At 41.5% G+C, this 20900-nt stretch overlaps 1 protein-coding gene across 1 annotated transcript in view; it reads right to left on the reverse strand.

The window, feature by feature from the left end:
* Positions 1-20900, reverse strand: part of col2a1b (collagen, type II, alpha 1b) — a 73745-nt gene that overhangs the window by 49530 nt on the left and 3315 nt on the right. The window contains exons 2-10 of the mRNA XM_080727681.1: positions 19730-19942; positions 17766-17782; positions 17144-17176; positions 15601-15633; positions 13535-13588; positions 10690-10791; positions 8987-9064; positions 6623-6667; positions 4104-4157 (exon numbers count right to left, since the gene is read on the reverse strand). Coding sequence (XP_080583807.1) covers positions 4104-4157; positions 6623-6667; positions 8987-9064; positions 10690-10791; positions 13535-13588; positions 15601-15633; positions 17144-17176; positions 17766-17782; positions 19730-19942 — 629 coding nt within the window. The remainder of the gene's footprint in view (positions 1-4103; positions 4158-6622; positions 6668-8986; positions 9065-10689; positions 10792-13534; positions 13589-15600; positions 15634-17143; positions 17177-17765; positions 17783-19729; positions 19943-20900) is intronic.

The raw sequence follows: 20900 nt of genomic DNA on the forward strand, positions 1-20900 counted from the left end.
CATCCGTTTACTGTCTACACACTCGAGCTCCTCCTGCAGCCATGCTTGGGGCTATGCTAGCGAAACTTTTCAGTTCTGTTCTTCAGTCACACATGGACTATTTGCGGGGACATTTACGTGAAAGGATCGCGCACGCGAAACGCACGGGGACATCGACGATCGGCCAAAACCCCCATTCTATCCCAACGGAAATCGAGAAAATCATGGTGAGTTACTGGCCTGGGGGGAAAAAAAAAGAAAAAACAGAGGCGCTGTTCAAGATGGAGGGGCTGCGGGGTCATGTTTATAAACATAATATTATGTCTCAGATCACAATACAATAATAGAAATGTCACGGCTAATCTACCAACCACCATTCTATTTCGGACGTCAAGGTGTTAAGATACCTTTGAGTTGTTAAGTGGAAATAAGAAAAAAGTCCCTCCCCCTTTTGTATTGCCTAGAACTGGAAGATTGATTGTGGGGTTTGGATTGCAAAGTACACCGTGATGACATCATCACGGTGTACTTTGCAACAACTCAAAGGTATCTTAATGACATAATGACAATGACGATGTTGAAAATGGGTGGTTCTCCCCTTTAACCACTGTCAAAAGTAGCACAAAAAAAATGACAAACTCACAATGCGGCACATTCATGGGTTGCATTTGTAGTCCTACACCAGCCATTTTGAGGACCAACACAGGTGTTTTGATTAATGTAGAACATTGGTTCTATGCCAATCAGACAAATTGAACACCGGTGTTGGTCCTCAATATGGCCGGTTTAGGACTACAAATGCAACCCATGAATTGAGACTTGTAGATCTGCTATTTTCATTACTTTTGTGCGATACACTTGGTAGGCCATTCATTTATGGAGAAAAGGAAATCTTGTATTATGGAGATACAAGGTTTCTGCCCGACAGCAACAATATATTTTATACTCCTAAAGGATTATTTATAGGGGCACCTGGACATCCATACCAGCTCCCCTGCTCTGAGAACAAACACCCAAATAAGTCTTTTGTTACTTATGGCCGGAAAGGCTAAACTGATCATTCATCAACAGTCCGTTATCATGAGACAATTGACAAAATACAAAATGCCAAAATACTAATTTGGGACGATGGGTCTCCTCTACCAAGTGCCAAAGACCATTTGGTCTGGCAACAGGCTTGATTTTAATCACATTTAATGATGTGCTCAAACATTTTGTCTGGGGCGGAAGGTTAACGGAGTCGAAGCACATCAGAGAGCCGAGAGTCTGCGTGTCTGAACTCCACAGGAGCAGATTAACACAGCAGTTGGGGGACCCTTAAACCATTCAGAAAGGGTACACTATATTGTGTATCATTATTTTATGCTTTAACTATTGAAAAATAGCAGATATACAAGCTCACAGCGCGGCACCGAGTGCCGCGCTGCGAGCTTGTAGATCTGCTATTTTTGAGAAATCGTGAAAACTTTAATTTTGACCCGATTCTATAAGTGTCTTTTGAATCCTATAGTATAGTATAGTTAAAGCATCCAATCATTTTAGGCCTAAATGGGTTAAGGGCCATTCACACTGAGCACTATAACTATCACCACATCTATAACTATGTCATTCACTGCTGTATTTTGTTATAGCTGTGGTGTGAACTTTGTCTTCCACCTGAGTTGGAAAACTATATCTTTGTAGTGATCATTATTGTTATCATTAACGGCCCGCGATCTGTAGATTTGTAGTTAGTTGTAGTTATAGTGCCCTTAACACTGGTTGCATGTTGAGGGAACGGCAAGGGCTGCATAGGGGCAGTCCAGATTTCTGGAAAGGGCAGAGGAAGATCGAGGTGAAGGGTGAGCTATAACACAGTGGTGGAAAGTACTGTACAATTTTGAGGGACTTTTTTTTTTAAATACTTTATACCTTAAACTCGACTACATTTTAGCAAGTATTGTAAATTTTATTCCATTACAATTATTTGAAAACTTTAGTTATTACCGTAGTTACTTTGCAGATTCATAATAAAACATACATTTAAACACTTAAGCTGTATTTGTACTTTTCAAATCTTATCAAAAATAGTCAATCTACCAGCTGACAACGCATTGCACGTGAGCTTCTAGATCAGCTATTTTCAAAAAGTACATTTTGATTCCAATACTTTTGTACTTTGATTACAGGACTGTAGCATAGTATTTCTACACTTTACGTTAAGTTATTGTTAAGTAAAGAATCTGAGTACTTCTTCCACCACTGGCTATAACAGACAGGGAGCTTTGGAAAGCAAGCATAGTAGACTTTAGAGAAGACTAGATAGGGTTGAGGCAAAGTAATAGGAACAGAAAGATGAAGAGCGTTGATGGCTCTGCATGATTCAAACAAACCACGGTTCAGATCATCGAATAGTGTCTAGGCTTCATTCTGATGTTCAGATTGGCGGGACTGCGTCTGACCCTGACAGTGTCTGTAAAATGTTCAAAACTGCCAATCTGAAGTATACGCCTACTTTCCAGAAACGACTGGCTAAGTAGGCTTAGGTTTGAGAATGGGCAAGGTTTCAGGTGGTCTGCAATTACTTCATGTAGTGTTTGTGTTACGTAACTTGCACAAGAAGAGCTTGAAGAAGCCACTGCCAGACTCAGATAAATCAACTGCTAGCCCTAAGCGCATTGGCGCACTTTATGAAGGGTTCCAGTCCATGTTTTAAAACATCAAATCCTAACTGCGGACATTGTGAGCTAATAAAAAGTGCAATTCATCATCCATTGTGCACATCCTCTTAACCAGTTACTGTACTCTCCCTGTTCTCTCCTTCTTTCATTGAGCACAGATTATCTCTTCTACTCTTTTTTTCTCCTCCATGATGGATAGAATCCCACTCCTCTCCCATGCCTCTCTATGACGGACAGCTTCTCAATTCATCTTTGAGTGTAGGTAGCTCAGAATGGGCACTAACAACACAATCATGCATAGAGCCCTTTAGGGCGCTGTTTCTCAACCAATGGTCCGCGGACCACTAGTGGTCCGTGGTCAATGGGAAAGTATTTTAAAATGTTAAATGTGTGTGTGGGTGGGGGGATCTACAAGCACAAAACCCATTGTAGCATTGTAGATGAGCTATTTCTGGAACAACTAAGCATAAGTCCAGCTTTAAGATAAGTTAAATATTAATAAAAACGATTTCATAAAATAGAAATGACTTGTATTATTATGCCAGAGCTAAAAAAAAGGTTGAGAACTGCTTCAGGAAAAAGTTCTCTAGAGGCAAGGGGTGGCAGGAGGTCTGTCTGAGAAGGGTTTGATTAAAGATAGGAAGCTAAGCCAGCTGTTGCTGGGTGGAGGGGAGTCTTCTCAGTATGTATGTGGGCAAACACAAAAAGCTAGACAGACCTGGGGAGTTTTCAATAAGAAAAACGCTAAAGAGGGAAAGTAAGCACGTCTGCATAGGCTTGTAGCAGGAATGTTGAGATGACAATGAGAAGTTCTAAGCAGGGTTGAGGAGGTGGGGAGGAGCAGTAAACCAGCTTTGAATAGTATGTAGCAGGATACAGTATAATCCTAATCGCCCCCCCGCCAAAGGGGGGGTTCCCTTTTTGGATGAGTGGTAGATATTTAGTTGTCCACGTGGGAGACTCAAGTAGAAATGTACACAGAAAAGACAATGCCTGGGAATAGAGGGTATGCACGTGACATCATCATCATACCCGGAAGTTATGCGGGAACGCCTACTGAGTGGCAAATGAAATACTTTCTGGCCTTGACAGCCCATACATCCAAACAGAAAAGTCCTAACTGATTGCATTAAATGACGTTAAACTACGTTAAACTCACTTTGCCACTCGATTTGCCATTCACTTCATGCATGCGCATACCCTCTATATATTTTTAAAACATATTTTTTATTTAACTATTAATGAAGCAGATATGCTACGACCAATATAGTGTAATAACAGCCTGAGCATGAATATAAAGAGACAGGAGAGGGTAGGGTGGCAAGGAGACAGATAGTGATGGTGAGACACTGTAGGACATCTGGGCAGATTTGATAACAGAACCAACATGGGAGGGCCAGAAAAGAACAGTGGGGGCAGTAAAAGTACAGGGGGGGCAGTAAAAGTACAGTGGGGGGTACTTACAGCTTGTCCAGGTTCTCCAGCCTCTCCGGGGTTGCCTTGGAAACCTTGTGGCCCCTGAGATGTAGAGATAGGAGAGAGATTAAGGAAGCGTGTCTGGCGAGTCGCGACAATGTAACATAACTGTATATGCACTGGTTGGTGAAGGGGTGATGGCGTTATAATACAAAAGTCATATAGTCGCTTTCGGGCAGAAACCTCGTTCTCCATATTTCAACTTTTTGTGAATTATTCTTTTTTGTGTAATGTAATGCCCTATTTCTTTGTACAACAGTGATGTGCAAAAGTACTGAAACTAGATGATCTACAAGCTCACAATGGCGTATTGGAAGCTTGCAGAACGACTATTTTCACTATTTTTGAACGATTTTTAAAGTGTGGGTTTTATAAATATTTAACCAATGTAAAGTACTAAAGTAGTAGACTAAATAATAACTATATTGGATCAATTGGGAACACAGATTCTTTTTGTCATATTCTGAAAAGTAACAGGATTGGTAGTACAAGGTTTCCACCCAACAGCAACGAAACGTGATCATGATCATCTGTTTATAGTGTGTTTTGTATTTTTGCCTTTAGTTTAGTCCAGCTGTTCTGAAACTTTATCATTTCAAGGACCCACGCAACTCTGAGAACTTTGGTTCCATTCGATTACTCTCAGAGTTACAGACCTGTAAGGGTCCATTTGAGAAAGACTGGTTTTTGTCAGTCTATTTCTAGACAGGTTCTAGTTTTTTAACTAATTTTCCCGAAATGCAGCGCGAGATCACGTGACCGGAAAGTCCTGTCTCCCTTATCCACAGCAGTGTTACGCTGCTGCAAAAAGTGCATGTTTAAAACGCGGCCTTCTCTACCGGCCGTTACAAAAGCAATGAGGCCAGCGATTGTGAATATTCTGTCCTGAGTGAAAGAAAATACTATCGTGAAAATAAACAGGACATACTCGGATTACATTTACTCATATTACTTTTTTGCCAGCCCTTCAAAACAAGCTAAAATGGCGGGTTTCCATGGCAACTGCCAATTAAATGTTGAATAATCCTGGGCACCCGGTGTGTTAAGAAAGGGCTCTGGGGGAAATTACAAGACAACGAGAGATTAAAAGAGTAGAGGAGACTCTTGCATTTTGTTTGTTTCAAGTGGTAAGTTTAAATCCTGTTCTGTTCTAGTGATAATGTAGCTACATTTAATGCAAATGACGGGGTGACACAGTTTAGCAGGATTATTATAATGAACTAATACTAAACAAAATAATGAAAACTAGAATTGAGAAAAAAACTATTAATTAACTAAATTTAAACAAGGCTAACTAACTAAAAGTAGCTAAAATAATAGAGACAATGTCAGTAGTTTTAAACCATGTACAAGCTCACAACGTGCCACGATGCGTTGAGCTTGTAGATCGATTAATCAAAAAATAAAAAATAAAACTAACATTAAACTGAGCTTTTGAATAGGTAAACTAAACTAGCAAGCCCGTTTTAATTGAATAAATAATTAAAATGTCTTTAATTGTTTTGAAGGGAACTGCTGACCCATACCCAATCTATTAAATGATTCCAATACATTTTTCAAAAACAAATAGATGAAATACCTTCATCATATACATTCTTTTGGGCAAATTTAGAATGAAATTCCTCAAAAATATTTTGATCTATCTGTAAACACATTTCAGCCTCCTGCAACACACCACTTGCACACAACAATTGTTATGCAATCTCCTCTGTGTCACACCTCGCCGGAGGTAAGGCATAATACTGTAACATAAAAATGACAGTCAGGAGGATACGATCAACCCCCCAATTGAAAAGCAACCAAAGGTAACAGATATGGTGACGGCTACCCAGATGTGGGCTCGGTTTGTGTGATAAAAAGCATCAAGTTGAAACAAGTCAAACTGGCAATGCCTAGAACTTTAATAGCTTCACTCTGGAGGGCTGCGAGGTAGAGCTTATAGCTGAGCTGCAGAGTGGAGAAGAAAGGGCGGGGGGCATTGGGGGGGGATGGGGGGGGGGGGGGGGGGGGGGGGCGTCCCATGAAAGCTAAATTGTCAGGTGTTGCGTGTCTGCGTTGCAGCAGCACTTAGGAAAAAGCCCTGCGGTCTGCAGCTGGAGATGAAAGTATCCTTGTGTGTGCCACCTTCCTCTGGTAACTAAAACACACACTGTGGGGCATACAGTGCAGCAGTACAGTAGTACACCGGGGAAGCACTGTATGTGAGCATGTAAAAACAGACCTCTCTATCAGCTTGCTTGTGCCTTTATCACGGTTCACCTTTGTTACAGCGTGAGAAGCAGGCCTTTAGTCACCGCCGGCCACTCGGAGGGTCAGCGTATTTATCTAAATCTCTTGGCAAACCAAAGAATACAATAATAAGTTACAATTATCTAAAGGCGGCCTATTAACGCCGTTGGACCGAGCCTCTAGCTGGGGCGCTAACGTCCATGTCTACGGGCGTGTCCTGGACTGGCGTGTGTTTGTGTTGGTTTGGTTGTGTTTGACAGTGTGCAAGGTGTACTTACAGGTGCTCCAGAAGGTCCAGGTGGTCCTCGAGGACCCATAGGGCCCTAGGGTGGGTGGCGGAGGGGAGGCGGAAGGGGGGAGACGAAAGAATGACGTCATTACAATGGCAGGTGATCACAAACATCACCACGTCAACATACATTATAACCTACACAAACATGCCAGCACATAAACAGGTACAACAGTGGCAGAGAAGCCGTTGCAGGGAAGCTCTCTATTACTTTAGCTTTTTTTCCCCCGTTTTGCCCTAAAGCTACAGAAATCTCAACAGCCCTGCTTGCCCTGTCAGTTCCATAAATCGTTTGAAATTCCACAGCGGCTTTTAGACTCTCTCTCTCTTTCTTAGCCTTTTCATCATCTTTGTCGTTCCACCCCCCTCTCTCTCTCTCCCCCTTGCTGTGCATTTCGGCAGTGCATAGGTCAGCCGCATTAGTCTTGTATCCTCATGTGGAGTGCTTGAACTCTACATGACTTCCCTAAAAATAGTTAGCATCCACTGTCACCTGGATGTAAAAACAGCACATCTGTTCACCCTCCAAAAATAGCTATTAAAAAGCAACAGTAACAGTAACCAAAAACAAAACCTGTCTTGTCTTAATTTTTTGTGATGTCTGTTAGATATTCATGAATAAACCTTTTATCTCAAAGGGTTACTTCTGCCCAATCTTCTCTGACTGAACATTAATCTGAGATGTGAGAGCTTCTGACTGGAATCACATATCAAAGAAAATGGTCCTTCAACCTTAATGCATCATTAACTCAGCAAGACCGAATTACATTCTGTGAAGGTGATGAGCCAAATCCCCCCCCCCCCCCTCTCTTGCCTCTCTCTTGCTCTCTATAACTCCCTTTAAGTCTCTCTAACCACATACACACACAAATAGAAAATAAATGGATAGAGGTGACTGTACAATGGACAGTGGACTGGTATCAATAAAGTTTCTCAAAATTCCTATTTCCCCCCCATGAACAGATGCTTTTATTTGGCTTCCAATGCAACGGCTCACTCCTGGGATTTAAGGAGAAAAAAAAAGAAGTATTCATTTCAATGCGCTGCTTTTTATGAACAGCACTTTCAGCGTTCTGATTATATTTAAGAAATGTGGGGCGGCAGCCAAAGAAAATGTCAAAACACAGCAGTGCATAGTGCTTCTGAGAAGGGAATGAAAGTCATCTTTTCAGCGGGTGTGTGGGAGGCTTCTACCGCAATGGGTACAGTCTTATCAATGGGGCTCTATATCCTCAGGACTGTTTATATATATATATATGTGTGTGTTTGGGGTTACATCCATGTATGTGTGTACCGGTATGTATTTATATGGTGTCTGCACATGTGCGTTTATGTGTGTGTGTGTGCGTGTGCGTGTGCGTGTGTGTGTGTGTGCGTGTGCGTGTGTGTGTGCTTGCAGCCAGCCTCTCAGTGAGAGTGCTGATTGACTGTCTGGTATGTAGGTGTGGGGATTATGGGGTCTGGACATAGTGGGGTGGTTTGTGACTTTGGACTTTGTGCTTTAGACGTCAGTGCAGCAGTCAATGTTATTTGTTATTTATATTTCCTCCGGCTTCTTTTCCACCATTAGCCTGGCCACGGCCAAACCAAATGATCGCCGGCTTCACAGAGGGACCCAGTGATGTGGCTGGGGAGCACTCAAAGACGGACGAGCAGATGGGACAGACGAGTGCTGCTCTTTCGGTCTAAAGAGCAAAGCCACAGACTGCTGCAAACCACAGGGATCTGATATACTCCAAACCCCCCCCTCCCGGCGTCTCCCGACGCCAAGCCGCGGTGTGTCTGTCCAAACCAAAATAGCTCCCAGTGTGCTCCTCAATCCAACACAGGCAATCTTGTCATGCCAGCAGGCAAGCTGGCAGTAGCGGTGCATTCAAAAGAATAACAAAAAGATCAACGGCTGTTTCCTCGATTTCTAAAAAAGCCGTCCCCTCTATTCTCCATGGGAGGTGTTGGTGTTTCCATCATAGAACCCACATGTCTGTATTTTCTCTTCCTCAACACTAGGGGCAGAGCCGTCCCCCAGATGGTCTTCCACAAAACCATAAATAAAGAGTCAACAACAAAACAAAAACAAAAGCCACAGGGAAGTTGCAGATGGAATGAAAGTCCGTAGCTCGTTGAGACGGATCTCAGTGCAGTAATCTGCTGTTAATTCCTATAAGCGAAGCTGCTCTTCCATCCTGTTGTCAGGAAGGGTATCTCTCCTCCTTCCCAGTGGAAAAACAATCACAATCGGTCATAGCTAGATCCTCCAGTTTTGCCGTCTGTTTTATTTCTCCAATCACGTCCACGGATCCAGCAGAACACTGTAAAAAGGAACAGCAGTAGGTCTCATCATGGGCTCTCTCACCATTGGTCCTTGCATCACTCCCATCTGGGCGCCGCCTGACTTCTCGTCGAATCCTCCGGCCATCTGAGCAGCAAAGTTCTGAAAAGAGAGGAAACTGTTATCTGTCTGTGATCCAGTATTTGTGGCATGGTTAGGCAGTATTCGTACTTTGAGGTTTTGGGAGGTTTTTTGACATGGCTGAGATTTGTCTATTTCAACATCTGTGAGGCATCTCTCACAATTTACAATTTAGGCATTTAGCAGACGCACTTAATCCAGAGCGACTGGACTGGATGGAGCCGACAATAAGGCAAGGTAATACATCAATACAATAAGCAAGGTAATACATCAGTACATCAACATCAGTACATCAAATGCATACAGATATTAATCTAGAATGCAGGTAGACCAAGCACCTATTCAGTGAACAACTTTAAATAAAAAACCTGTGCTCAATGACATGTGGTCATTGAGGGTATGCGAGTGCTACGGTAAGTGCTATGGGCTACGAAGCACACTCAAAAATGTTGCTATCCTTAGCAAAAGAGGAAGACATAAAACGATTTTTATATGAGCAAGCCCTTGAAAAGTGAAATTGCTTCTAATTCTAAAGGCCTTATTGACTTGACTTGACTCTCAAATAATGAGGAAAAACTCAGTTTGTCAACTCAGTTGATTAAAAAACTTGCCATTCTTAAAGGTAGGGTAAGTGAGATTTTTTTGTTAAAATGTTAAAGCTCTATATTCTGATAGTAATCATTGTTATAGCCCAGGGTGTTTGTTCAGTTATAGGGATCTCCCCATCTCTCCAGCACTTTAATAAACAGAGAGACTATCTCCTGATTTCAGCCAATCAGGAGATAGTACCCATTATCAGCTTAATTTGTGTTCAAGTTTAAATGTCGTCTTCTCGTTTCTTTGTGTCATTACTTCCAATTTCACTTGTTTATTCTGTGTCCTGTCCTATTATGAGTTATCTCTCATGATTGAATTTTCTGTTTATTAAAGAGCTGGAGAGACAGGGAATGAATTCCCTTTTACTGAACAATCACTCTATAGCTATCATTACTATTGGATAGAGCTGTTTAACACTTAAGTTAACAAAGAAATATCACTTTACCTCTATCACTTTACCTCTCCCTTTAATGTAATTTGTTGGATCAACGTAATTCTAACAAAACTTGTCATAAATCAAAAGGCTTCATGTACACCGATTGTGAACAAATAGTTTTTTTAGGGTGATACATCACACTTGTAACACTAATATCTGTTTATCAGACAAATAATAATCTATATTTAGTTTGAAAGATCCCTGTTGTGCTCCGTAATGGACAATCAGAGGACTGTTTGTCAACAGTAATACAGGGCAGATAGAGGAGGTATGTGAACTGTTTTCATCTGTCCCTCCTTCACAAAGGCCCTTCTTGTCTTTCCCTCCCCTGCCTCCTGTCTACCCACCTCCTCTCTCCTTTTCTCTCACAAAGAATGAGAAGCATTCTATCTATTCTTCACCGTTGTCTTTCTGTCTCCTCCCAGCGCCGGCAATTCCTCCCATCTTTTGTGCTCTCATTTTCTCCCAAATAGTCTTTCCCTGCACCATTCTGACTTTTGTCTCGCTCCCGTCGGCCAGTCAATCTGAAGCCATTCTAAGCCTCGGATCAGAGTTACGCCTATCAACCCCCATGTCTGCAGTCCCCCCTTCCTTATCATGCCAGGATACTTACTCCACCAAGGCCAGGGGGTCCATTAGGTCCTGGAGGTCCAGGGGGGCCGGGATTTCCGGGGGTGCCAGGCTCGCCATCTCTGCCACGGGGGCCAGGGCCTCCCTGAGAAAGAAAGAGATATGTTTGTTTGTTAGGGTAGAAACACAAACAGATGATCAACTGCATTCATCCAGCCTGACTGAAGCGCTCCATATTGAAAACATAACTTAATCCAGCATTACTGGGCTAAAGGGCATGCAAATGAAAGGAACACGTACTGCTTGACTGTGAGGTCCAATTAATTGGCGCTCAATTCGATCAAATGAGTGAATTATTATGTGAACTAAAGTTTACTAAAATAATAATTTCATTAGGTCATTGGTATTACTTTAGAATAAGAAAAGCAACATAAAGTACAGTAATATTTACACATCACAGTTAAAGAATACCTGAACAACTTAAATTACTGGGTTGCCTGTATGCAGTTGTTTTATCAGTAATTAGTTTTTTTGCTTATTGCTGCTTACTGTAGCTATATAGCCTAACTTCCATTTTTCCTCTTTTTTGTTAACTCATTATACCCTATGCAGTTTCTTAGTTACGCTGAGACACATTTGTTGAATAAACATGGAACAAAATTAAGTTGAAAACAAACAAAAAGTAAAAAGGAACTAAACAATCCCCTTCATTAATGTAACTCCATTTGAACAAATCTGAATGAGATTTGAATTCAGTTTGAATAAACCAAATTGTATCATTACATCATTGTATCAACGCTGGCAGACACTTTCTACCTTGTCTGGCAGACACTAAACCATTACACTGTAACTGGCAGGTAATGTGAAAAGGTTCCTAATACCTAAATGAACACTGTCCAAACAACACTGACATTCTACACCAACGAGCTAGGAAATGCCTTAGACCTGACCTGCTGGCGACAGCAAGGAATCTGTCATGATGACTGATGCTGATTCTTTTTACATTGCATTACCAAACAGTGGATTATGAACCAATGTTGTTGATCAAGCACCAAAGTACACAGCAAAACCCTATATACTTTGTTCCGCAGTGTTCCTAGTCTGGGGTCTATAATCTTCCCTCTACACCAAATGTATTCCCCCGAAAAACATCCGACAAGCTCACAACGCGTCGAAACTCAACAAGTTGTGAGCTTGATCTACTACTTTGCTGAATATTTGCCTAGTATGACATGCCCAGAATAGGAACACTAGTGTTCATGTGGTTAGCTTATCTCAGAACTGACTGAACACTCTGGATTTTGCTGTGTAACATTTATGCATGGAAGTATTATAATTAGGGATCGACCGATTATCAAAACGGGCGATAATCGAAGTCGATATTCATAACATAAAAAGAAAATCCATCTTGGTTACTGATTTTCACCGATTTCCTGCGGCGGAATACGTTTTTAACGCTATTCTAGTATGTGGCGACTAGATGTGAGCCTCTAGACATTTAGGATGGGAAAAATATATAAATTAACTAACCACTATTTCAAATTGGGGGATACATTTTTTTCTTTTTTTCCTTAAAATACATATCGGTTCATAATATCGGTTATCGGCCTCTTTGATCACGACTTATCGATATCGAAATCGAACATGAAAATCCCATATCAGTCGACCCCTAATTATAATGAAACTATAATGGCTCCAATCCATGCATAATGAATTTGAGAGAGACAGCACCTGCTGATGATTTATAATGCCAAATCAGATTAGAAGTGGCCACTGTGCATGCCATGACAAATGAGTCTGCACAGGGATCCTAAACAAAGCATGTGTTGAGCACCACACACACAGGCTGAAATACTGTACAAACACTGGCTTAATGATGACATATTACTGTGGGAAAAACAGCGGAAATAACTGTTTAACTGCCTTATGATTATTATTTAGGAGGATTTTTGTTTTGTTTTGTTGTGATGCAGAAATTAAAATAGTATACTAGTAGTATAGCACTATGTCACTAAAGTAACAACAACTTCAAACTTCAATAGCATAACCATGCTATTGAATTGTAACAGAAAAGCTAAATATGCCTGGTCTTAAAATGTTGCAATAACAGCATCCTATTTCAGCTGTAAGGTCAGCTGAAACCCCAAACTCATGACCTCAGTTGTCCTCAAGAATGGCGAGAATTCCCATCCCAATGGTTACTGCTGCTTAGCTACATACCTTCCGTCTTTTAAATGACTCATTACGCCGTACATAATGTCCGAAAGCGCTTCCATTTTGGTAACAACCCCTACAAATCGGCCCTTTAAGACAACAAACAGCCACTTTTAGGAACACCCCTGCAGACTTTTCCCAGCGACTCCGATGATAAAAAACATCTCATTAAAATTCCTACACTAAATGCCAAATGCTCCAATGCTCCAACCTGGAGGAAATCAATTCACCTTGCGCTGAAACATACTTAAACATTACATTACAAATGCCTTTGGCCTGCAGCCACCATCACGTACAAGTGTAACGTGTTATATTAATGCACGGATCAAAGTCGCGGCAGCTTCACCAGCACAGCAACACTGATTTCCCACCCTGATGTACATGAGGTCCCTGTGACAGCCAGAGGTTTACATTATGAGTCTCAGATGGCCCCACATCTGTTAAACAACCCAGCCCCTCCGCAGACCACACAGTCGAATAGAAACGCCACATGACTGGCCCTCGGTGAGCTTTTCAGTGAATGGCTGACATTCTGTAGATCTGCAATGAGCCAGCTGCACACATACCCACCACACCCCCTTCCTCCCTCCCTATCACTTCCAATAGATTGTTTAGAAGCTGGCATTTTCAAACAAAAAGGGAGAGGAAATTATTTAAGCAGCTTTTCAACGTACCTTCTCGCCTTTGTCTCCTCTTGATCCACGGTATCCCTGCTCTCCTGGTGGGCCCTGGGAGTGGAAGAGACAGGAGTCAGTGACTTCAGGTTGCTGTTTTAATAACTATTGTGCAAAATGCAGCTATGATTTCCATAATGCCCTATGATCAGAAACGAATTTCCGTTTCACGTGAACTTAGCAGAAAGATATTGATTGATTAAAGCACATAAGTATGTCAAACTCAAGGCCCAGAGGCCAAATCAGGCCTATGAATTAATTAACTTTGGCCCACAGGATGCTATTTAATTACTATTAAAACGGGCCCTCTGGTATATTGCACGCACCACCATAATACTACAAGTCCCACAATGCACTGCGAGTGCATTGGTGGGTATCGAGGGCCAGCGAGCGCAAGGAAGCGTATCGCCTGTGGTCAACTTTCAGCTACTCCTCTCACCAAAAATGGTTAAACGAAGGTAAACTCTGAAAACAGGGGTTTTCAAGCCAGGTGGGAGGCAGAGTAGCCTACATGTTCACGGATGTAAAGGGCAAACCTGTGTGTCTTCAGTGTGGATTTGATTTACTTTCTCATTTTACTATATGAAATCAGTGATTGGTGAGGATCATATAGCAGCAAACTGAGCTTTAATAATGTATTTTCCATGTTCAATGCATGCAGTTTCATTCTTGCATTATTTAAGGGACATATTGATTTTCGAAGAAAAAGGCCTGTTTAAAACCATTTTCACTTGAAATTACTGACAGAGCCATAAGATAATATTGCAACTGATTTTATGTTTTACTTAACACAATAACTGCCGGGCGCCGCTAGGTGCCGCTAGAGTGCCAGCCATTCTCCCGTAGGCATTCACTATCACATCCGGGTCGCCAGCCTGAACTGGCTTGGCTTTTCTGCTGGCCTCAGAACACTATCCGGAGAAAATCCGCTGTAAAGATGTGTTTTTCTATTGGAGTGGGCGGCGTGGCGCGGCCTTTTTTTCCCATTACGGGCCGTGTAAACAGAATCGCGGCCTTGTGCTTGGATGGAAAATTCGACCGGGGCTTCCGTTGATGCCTCCGACTATTTAATTCATTTTACTAAAGGAACCGAAAAATGTCGGTTCTTGTAATCCTTAATACGTCTTGCTGAAACAGCGTTCTTTTGGGGGGGCTCTAAACTTTTTTCTAAACCATTTTCAATGGAATAAATCATCGGGACAAGTAGAATGGCTCGTTAGGAAGCGGTGGAGGAGCCAGGACCACCCACGTCGCTACTAGCTGCTCAGGGTAAGCGAAATAGATTAAAAAATTAGTATTGGAATGGAAAAAAGAATCACAGTGATTATTCGGTTTTCGCACAGAAAGAGTTAATGTGTGCAATAATATAGGCTGTGTTAGGTCCAGGTTCAATATGTGCAATTATTCCAATATGTTTTAAATAAACATTGAACCAGTCCGGCCCACGACTTGTACCATTTTTAAAATTTTGGCCCACTGTGTATTTGAGTTTGACATCCCTGGATTAAAGTATTGATAATAGATTCATGAATAACATGGACTCCATTTATATTACTAAAAACAGGGTTCCCACACATTTGTAACTAAACTTATAAACTTTCCCGTAACTTTTCCAAAGTATTTTACCACATTTCACAATCATACGGTACAATAATGAGGCTCTTATGCCTGTGTGCTATCAGTGCCTCAAGACAGGCTCGAGCGAAGGTGTCACGTGACAAATAGAACATATCTACAAGATAACAAAGTATCGCGGTGCAACCTGTTGTTAGTGTGTAGATTTATTATTTTTGTCACGTGACGTCCTGTAGCCTATATACCGGTATTAGGCCACACGTGTTTCACGTAATGTTAGACATGCTTTTTAAGATCAAAAGCCAAAAACAATTCAAAAACATTTTCCAAAACATTTGATCAATTCCAAACTTTTTCCAGGCCTGGAAAAAGGCCTAATTCCTAAATATTTCCAGGAATCTCATGACCGTGGGAACCCTGTAAAAAGTACCTAAGAATTTGTAAGGCTCATTTTACTATATTGCTGAGATATAAGCGAAAGCAATGCATACCATAGGTCCGCCGGGTCCTCTTGGTCCTACAACCTGTATGAGCAGAAGAAAGACAGTATGAATATTTTGTTCCATATGCTGTAGGTTATTATTCATTATGAATGAGATTGTAATTTCAATTCAAATATTTCAAAAGCTGCCAAATAAGACTTGTTACAATGTACAGTGAACCGTGTAAGGTTCACTACTCTCTCTGCTTTGAAGAACTCTAGCTAAAAGTATAGTAAGATTCAGCATTAATTATTGTTATTTTCTCTATAGCAGATTGCACACAAAACAAAAGTGTATAGCATATTAGTTATATTATAACCTTTTTCCCATTTCCACTGAGTTGTTGATTGCTAATCTCTTCCGGCAAAGCATTATCATAACAAAGGCACAATAAACAATGCCTGCTTATTTCCTGCCATGGAGCCCTGAGAGGGGTAAAGTATTTCCATGTGCAGCGTGGCAGTGGTGTGGAGGTCTCTCCCTCTCCTTCCCTGTCTTCAGGCCTGTAGGGAGCTCTATGGAGGGAGTGTATAGGACCTTATTGTGCTTGGCTGTCTGCCTGTAGAGTGGGCTAACCAGGGCTAATGGACTGGGGAGCTCTTACCTAAATCTAAAGCCCCTTTTCCACTAACATGGCCCAACACCACACCACTCCACACCGCCCACTTCTGCCAGGTTTTCACTACAAGGACCTGGGTAGTGGTGTGAAAGTGGTACTAAACATGGTACCAAAAAGTATCAAATCCAGAGTAGGTCTGAGATAGGCCAAACAGGGCCAAACACTTCATAATGACTGATCACTCACTGACTTTTCATTTAGACCACCAGGATATAGTTGTAATACATGATAATAGATTCTATTGTGTTATAATCACTGTTATAATCTATTATAGTGTATTATAATTATCATAGTAATACATATTCATATAATAATGTATAGTGTATCATAATCACAGTTATAATCCATTATAGTGTATTATAATTAGGATAGTTGTAATACAAATTTATATTGTATTATAATCAGTTAAAAGGGTCAATTTGTTTCTTACCGATAGGGGTACTTTTGTGAAATGAAAAATGAAGATATCTTTATGTGGTGCGGTGTGGTGTGGTGTAGTGTTGTGTAGTGTGGTGCTAAAGCTTCAGTGGAAAGGGGGCTTTTAGTTTCTTCAATTCTCTCTCTCTCTCTCTCTCTCTCTCTCTCTCTCTCTCTCATTCTATTTTACTCATTCTTCTCTTGAGTCCTAGGGTATCTCTCCCCTCTCTGTGACCAATTAATAAAAAACTAAACCTGCACACTCGTCCACAACCCGGGGTATTATGCAACCTGCGGTACTTGCACTGCACTCTCATTGTGTCACTAACAATCAGCTCACAATAGGCCAAGTGTTTGTGGTGATGCTGAATTGCTTTTTGCGGGTGAATCCCTTCATCCCTCACTGGTGAGTTCAAACCTCAAAGTATTTGACTAATCGGTCTCCTTGCAGCAATGAAAGGAAAGACTAACAGATGTTATCTGTGAATAAACGATTACTGAAGGTCGTTAACTTACATCGGTAATGTCTCCTGGTTCGCCCTTCTGACCCTGGTAGAGGAAATCATGCGGTAATTAGGATTAGTAACACAAAATTATATTCATGGAATCCATATTCACCAAGACCATAACTAGGCCTATATAAAATAATAAAACTAATATTTTCATGGAAGATATGAAAGTTCAGCCAAAAACAAAACAGAGAACATAGATATGGCCTTCGGCATTACTCGACACACTTGTGTGGTGTTGGTGTGCCACATACAGTAAAACTGGCACACACTGTGAGGTAGGAAATAGCTATTATCTGTCAGACAAAGGTCTCTAACATCAAAGTATGAGCTAAATCCATAAACTGCAGGGCTACGTTCCAGCACAGAGTCTGGGACAGATATAGATGTAATTGTAGGTACTGGGGAGGTGCATTTCACACACACACACACACACACACACACACACGCACGCACGCACGCACGCACGCACGCACGCACGCACGCACGCACGCATGTACGCACACACACGCACACACACAGGCATACACACAGGCATACACAAACACGCACATCCACTCAAACACACCGGTGCCCTTGCATGTGATTGTCATACACACACAAACACTCAATATCCCACAGAGTCTCACCTTAGCTCCAGGTGTTCCTGTTATGTGGTAGAGAGGAGTAGAGGGGGAAACACATGAGAGTTAGCAACTACACAGCATAACAACAATCCACAAGGGTTGTCATCCTTCCCAGTTCATTCACAGAAGGTCATTCGTCTACAGACAGCCAAAGTGACACTAAACTAAAGACCACCACCGAATCCCAGTACGCTGAAGACCACCACCTAATACCAATACAGACACCCAAAGAGCCCATCAGGACTGAAGTGTTGGTTGAGGTACCATCTTAAAGCCTGAGTTATAGTTGGTTGCTCAGTGTGTCTTGCACAAAATAGCCAATCTACAAGCTCAGCTGTAGATTGGCTATGTTCTGCGCAAGACACCAGCACACAACTAAGTATAAATTAGGCATAAGAGCTCAGAGCAAAGCAAAGGAGAAGCAGGTAAGACTGTATGATAATAAGCAATGAACTCTTGAGTTGACTATCGTCACTGTCGAGGCAGAAACCTTGTATCTCCAAGTTTCAATTTGTACGTTTTTTCATAAGGTAAAGCCCTGCTTCATCATAAGACCGTCGCACAAAGGTAGTGAAAACAGCAGATCTTCAAGCACACAAGTGTGCTTGTAGATCAGATGTTTTCACTAGTTTAACTCATTTTAAAAATGATAAATGCAAAACGAATAGTTTTGGACATACAAGGTTTCCACCCGACAACGACACTATGTAAAAGTAACTCTTTCTGAACATCAAGGCTGTTAAAAGCCTGGACTGAGTTTTTCAGAGGCATTCTAAATACTTCCTTATTGTCCAAATGAAAGACAAATGTATGACGCTTCTAGAAAACTCAGCCCTCAGCTTGTTCATCTGGGATGTACCAATCCCATGACAATGTTAGGTAATAAATAACTATAACTGGAAGCTTTAACGCTATAATTTTTTGTTGGTTGATAGCTTAGAAGGGAGATTAGTTAAGCACTTGATATGGTACTGAATGATTAAAAAGATTGATAAATAGAGCATTTCAATAAAGCTTTTGTATCAAAGGGCATGTTTGTTCAGACAATGACACTTCTGATTTCAATGATGTGCCTCAAATGTTTTTCTTTTCCTTCCAGCAACCATGAACAGAGCTGTGTACTGTAAACTCATCGCAGGTGGCCTTAATTGCATGAACCCTAGCTTCCTTCTTCTGCAGTGAACATTCTTCAAAAATAGCATCTACAAGCTCAGGTTGTACAGTGGATCTTCTAATTTCTGCAAAGATATTTGGTGTAGAGGGAAAAAGGAGGGAGCCTAGAATAGAACCCTGGGGGACTTCGGTAAATTAAGTATATATATAGACGAATTCATAGAGTGCTGCCGTGTAGTTGCAGTGTTGCGGTGCGAAGCGCAGCCACTTGACACCGCAGTTATGATTGCTGCCCCGTGGATTCATCTATAGTGGTTAAAGTTTGGACATTGATAGCCTTGCAAACGTTTTAACAAAATGGTGATGCTTCATTGAATGTGTTTAAGTATTACCAATATCTATGACTTAAACAGACCCTCATATTTATCCCTCTTTCAAATCGGATTTGCAGAAACTGAGTAGAATGGTACATTCTAGGCCCTGTCTGTTTGAGTGAGGAATTTCCATAATGGCTTCCATATGTTTTGATGATACCAGAGAGCAGACGACAGGATTGAAACAAGCTGGGGCCAAGGTGAGCCAGCTATGGTGGAATAACAACACAGAGGTAGCATTTCACTGAAATCTAGTCAGAAGTGTCATTGTTGAAGTTTGTTTTGAATCATGGCTTGTTTGTTTGGGGGACAGGAGGACAGTATTCAAACCAAAGGATGGCATATAAAGGTATAAAAATGGCGCCTGGCAAGCCTTTGATCAACACGTCTTTCCTTGTCACAACTTCCCCCCAAAGCAAACAAGGTGATTTCTTTTTGCACAGTAATTTATTTATGAGAGGTGTGAAATAAATAAATTACGACCACTGGGCGGGGCGGGCTCAGCTGAGCAGATGGGACAACACTCTCCGAATGGGATCTCGGGCTTGGCACACTCTTTTAACTCCTCGCAGATAATTTCGTCGCACAGGACGGTTCCCGTATCGCACACACAGATACGACAAGGCTCCGGCTTCCACACGTCCTTGTCACTGTAGCGGTGTCCGTCTTGAGAACAGCTAAATTCGTCCTCCTCTGTGTGTGTGTGTTTAGAGACCATAGCAAGGTACGCACGCACACACACAGGCAGGAAGTTTGTGGGAGGGGGGAAAAAAAGGATATTATACATCAGGTTTTAATAGCGCTGTGCAAACCACAGTACACAGTAAATCCTCAGTGATCTTTTAACTCACTGACAGTGTACAAATGTAACCACATGTATACGTATACAGTATTTTCTGGACTATAAGGCGCACTGTAGTTTTTTGAGAAAATTAAAGGCTTTTAAGTGCGCCTTATAGTCCGGAAAATACGGTAAGTGTCCATTTGGTTACATGTGTGCCTTCTCTGAGTTACAAATGAGTGAATTAACAATGAGGATTTTACTGTGTCTGTGTTTCTCATGAACAATCATTCTTGAGATCTTCTCAAGAGTTGAAAGTGAATTCTTCACTTGCTGGGGTCATATTGCACAAGATGAGGCAGTCCACAATATTAATAAGAATACATAAATAATGAAAATAGATTTAAGATAAAGAATGAATGAAAGAAAACAGGAATATTGGTGATAGAATTAGCATACATTGTCACAAATACAGTACAACCTTCTCTTAGTAAAAAAAACATAATTTCTATAAATAACTAAACCAATACTAGCTGAACACTGCCTTTAGGAATAAACAATGATAGACACAGGTCATCAAACAAACATGAGCACTTGCAACTTCTACATCGACCACAGGGTGGCAGCGCAACCACTCTGAAGTGCAACATCAGTGTGGAACGGTGCACTGCAGCACTGGGAGACTTTGAGGAAAGTTCTGATGACTTCACAGGAGCGACGGACCACGTGCCCAAACTTCTCCCCCCTCTAATTGCACTCCAAAGGTAAATATAGGCCCCGTTTACACTGTGAAGACGCCCTAAATTACTGCACGCGAAACACAGGCTTTGCATTCATTGGCTGAAAAAAGTGTTGGCACGGTTTTTATCT

The sequence above is a fragment of the Nannobrachium achirus genome (assembly GCF_963921795.1).
Source record: "Nannobrachium achirus genome assembly, chromosome: 6".
In the NCBI taxonomy this organism is placed as follows: Eukaryota; Metazoa; Chordata; class Actinopteri; order Myctophiformes; family Myctophidae; genus Nannobrachium; species Nannobrachium achirus.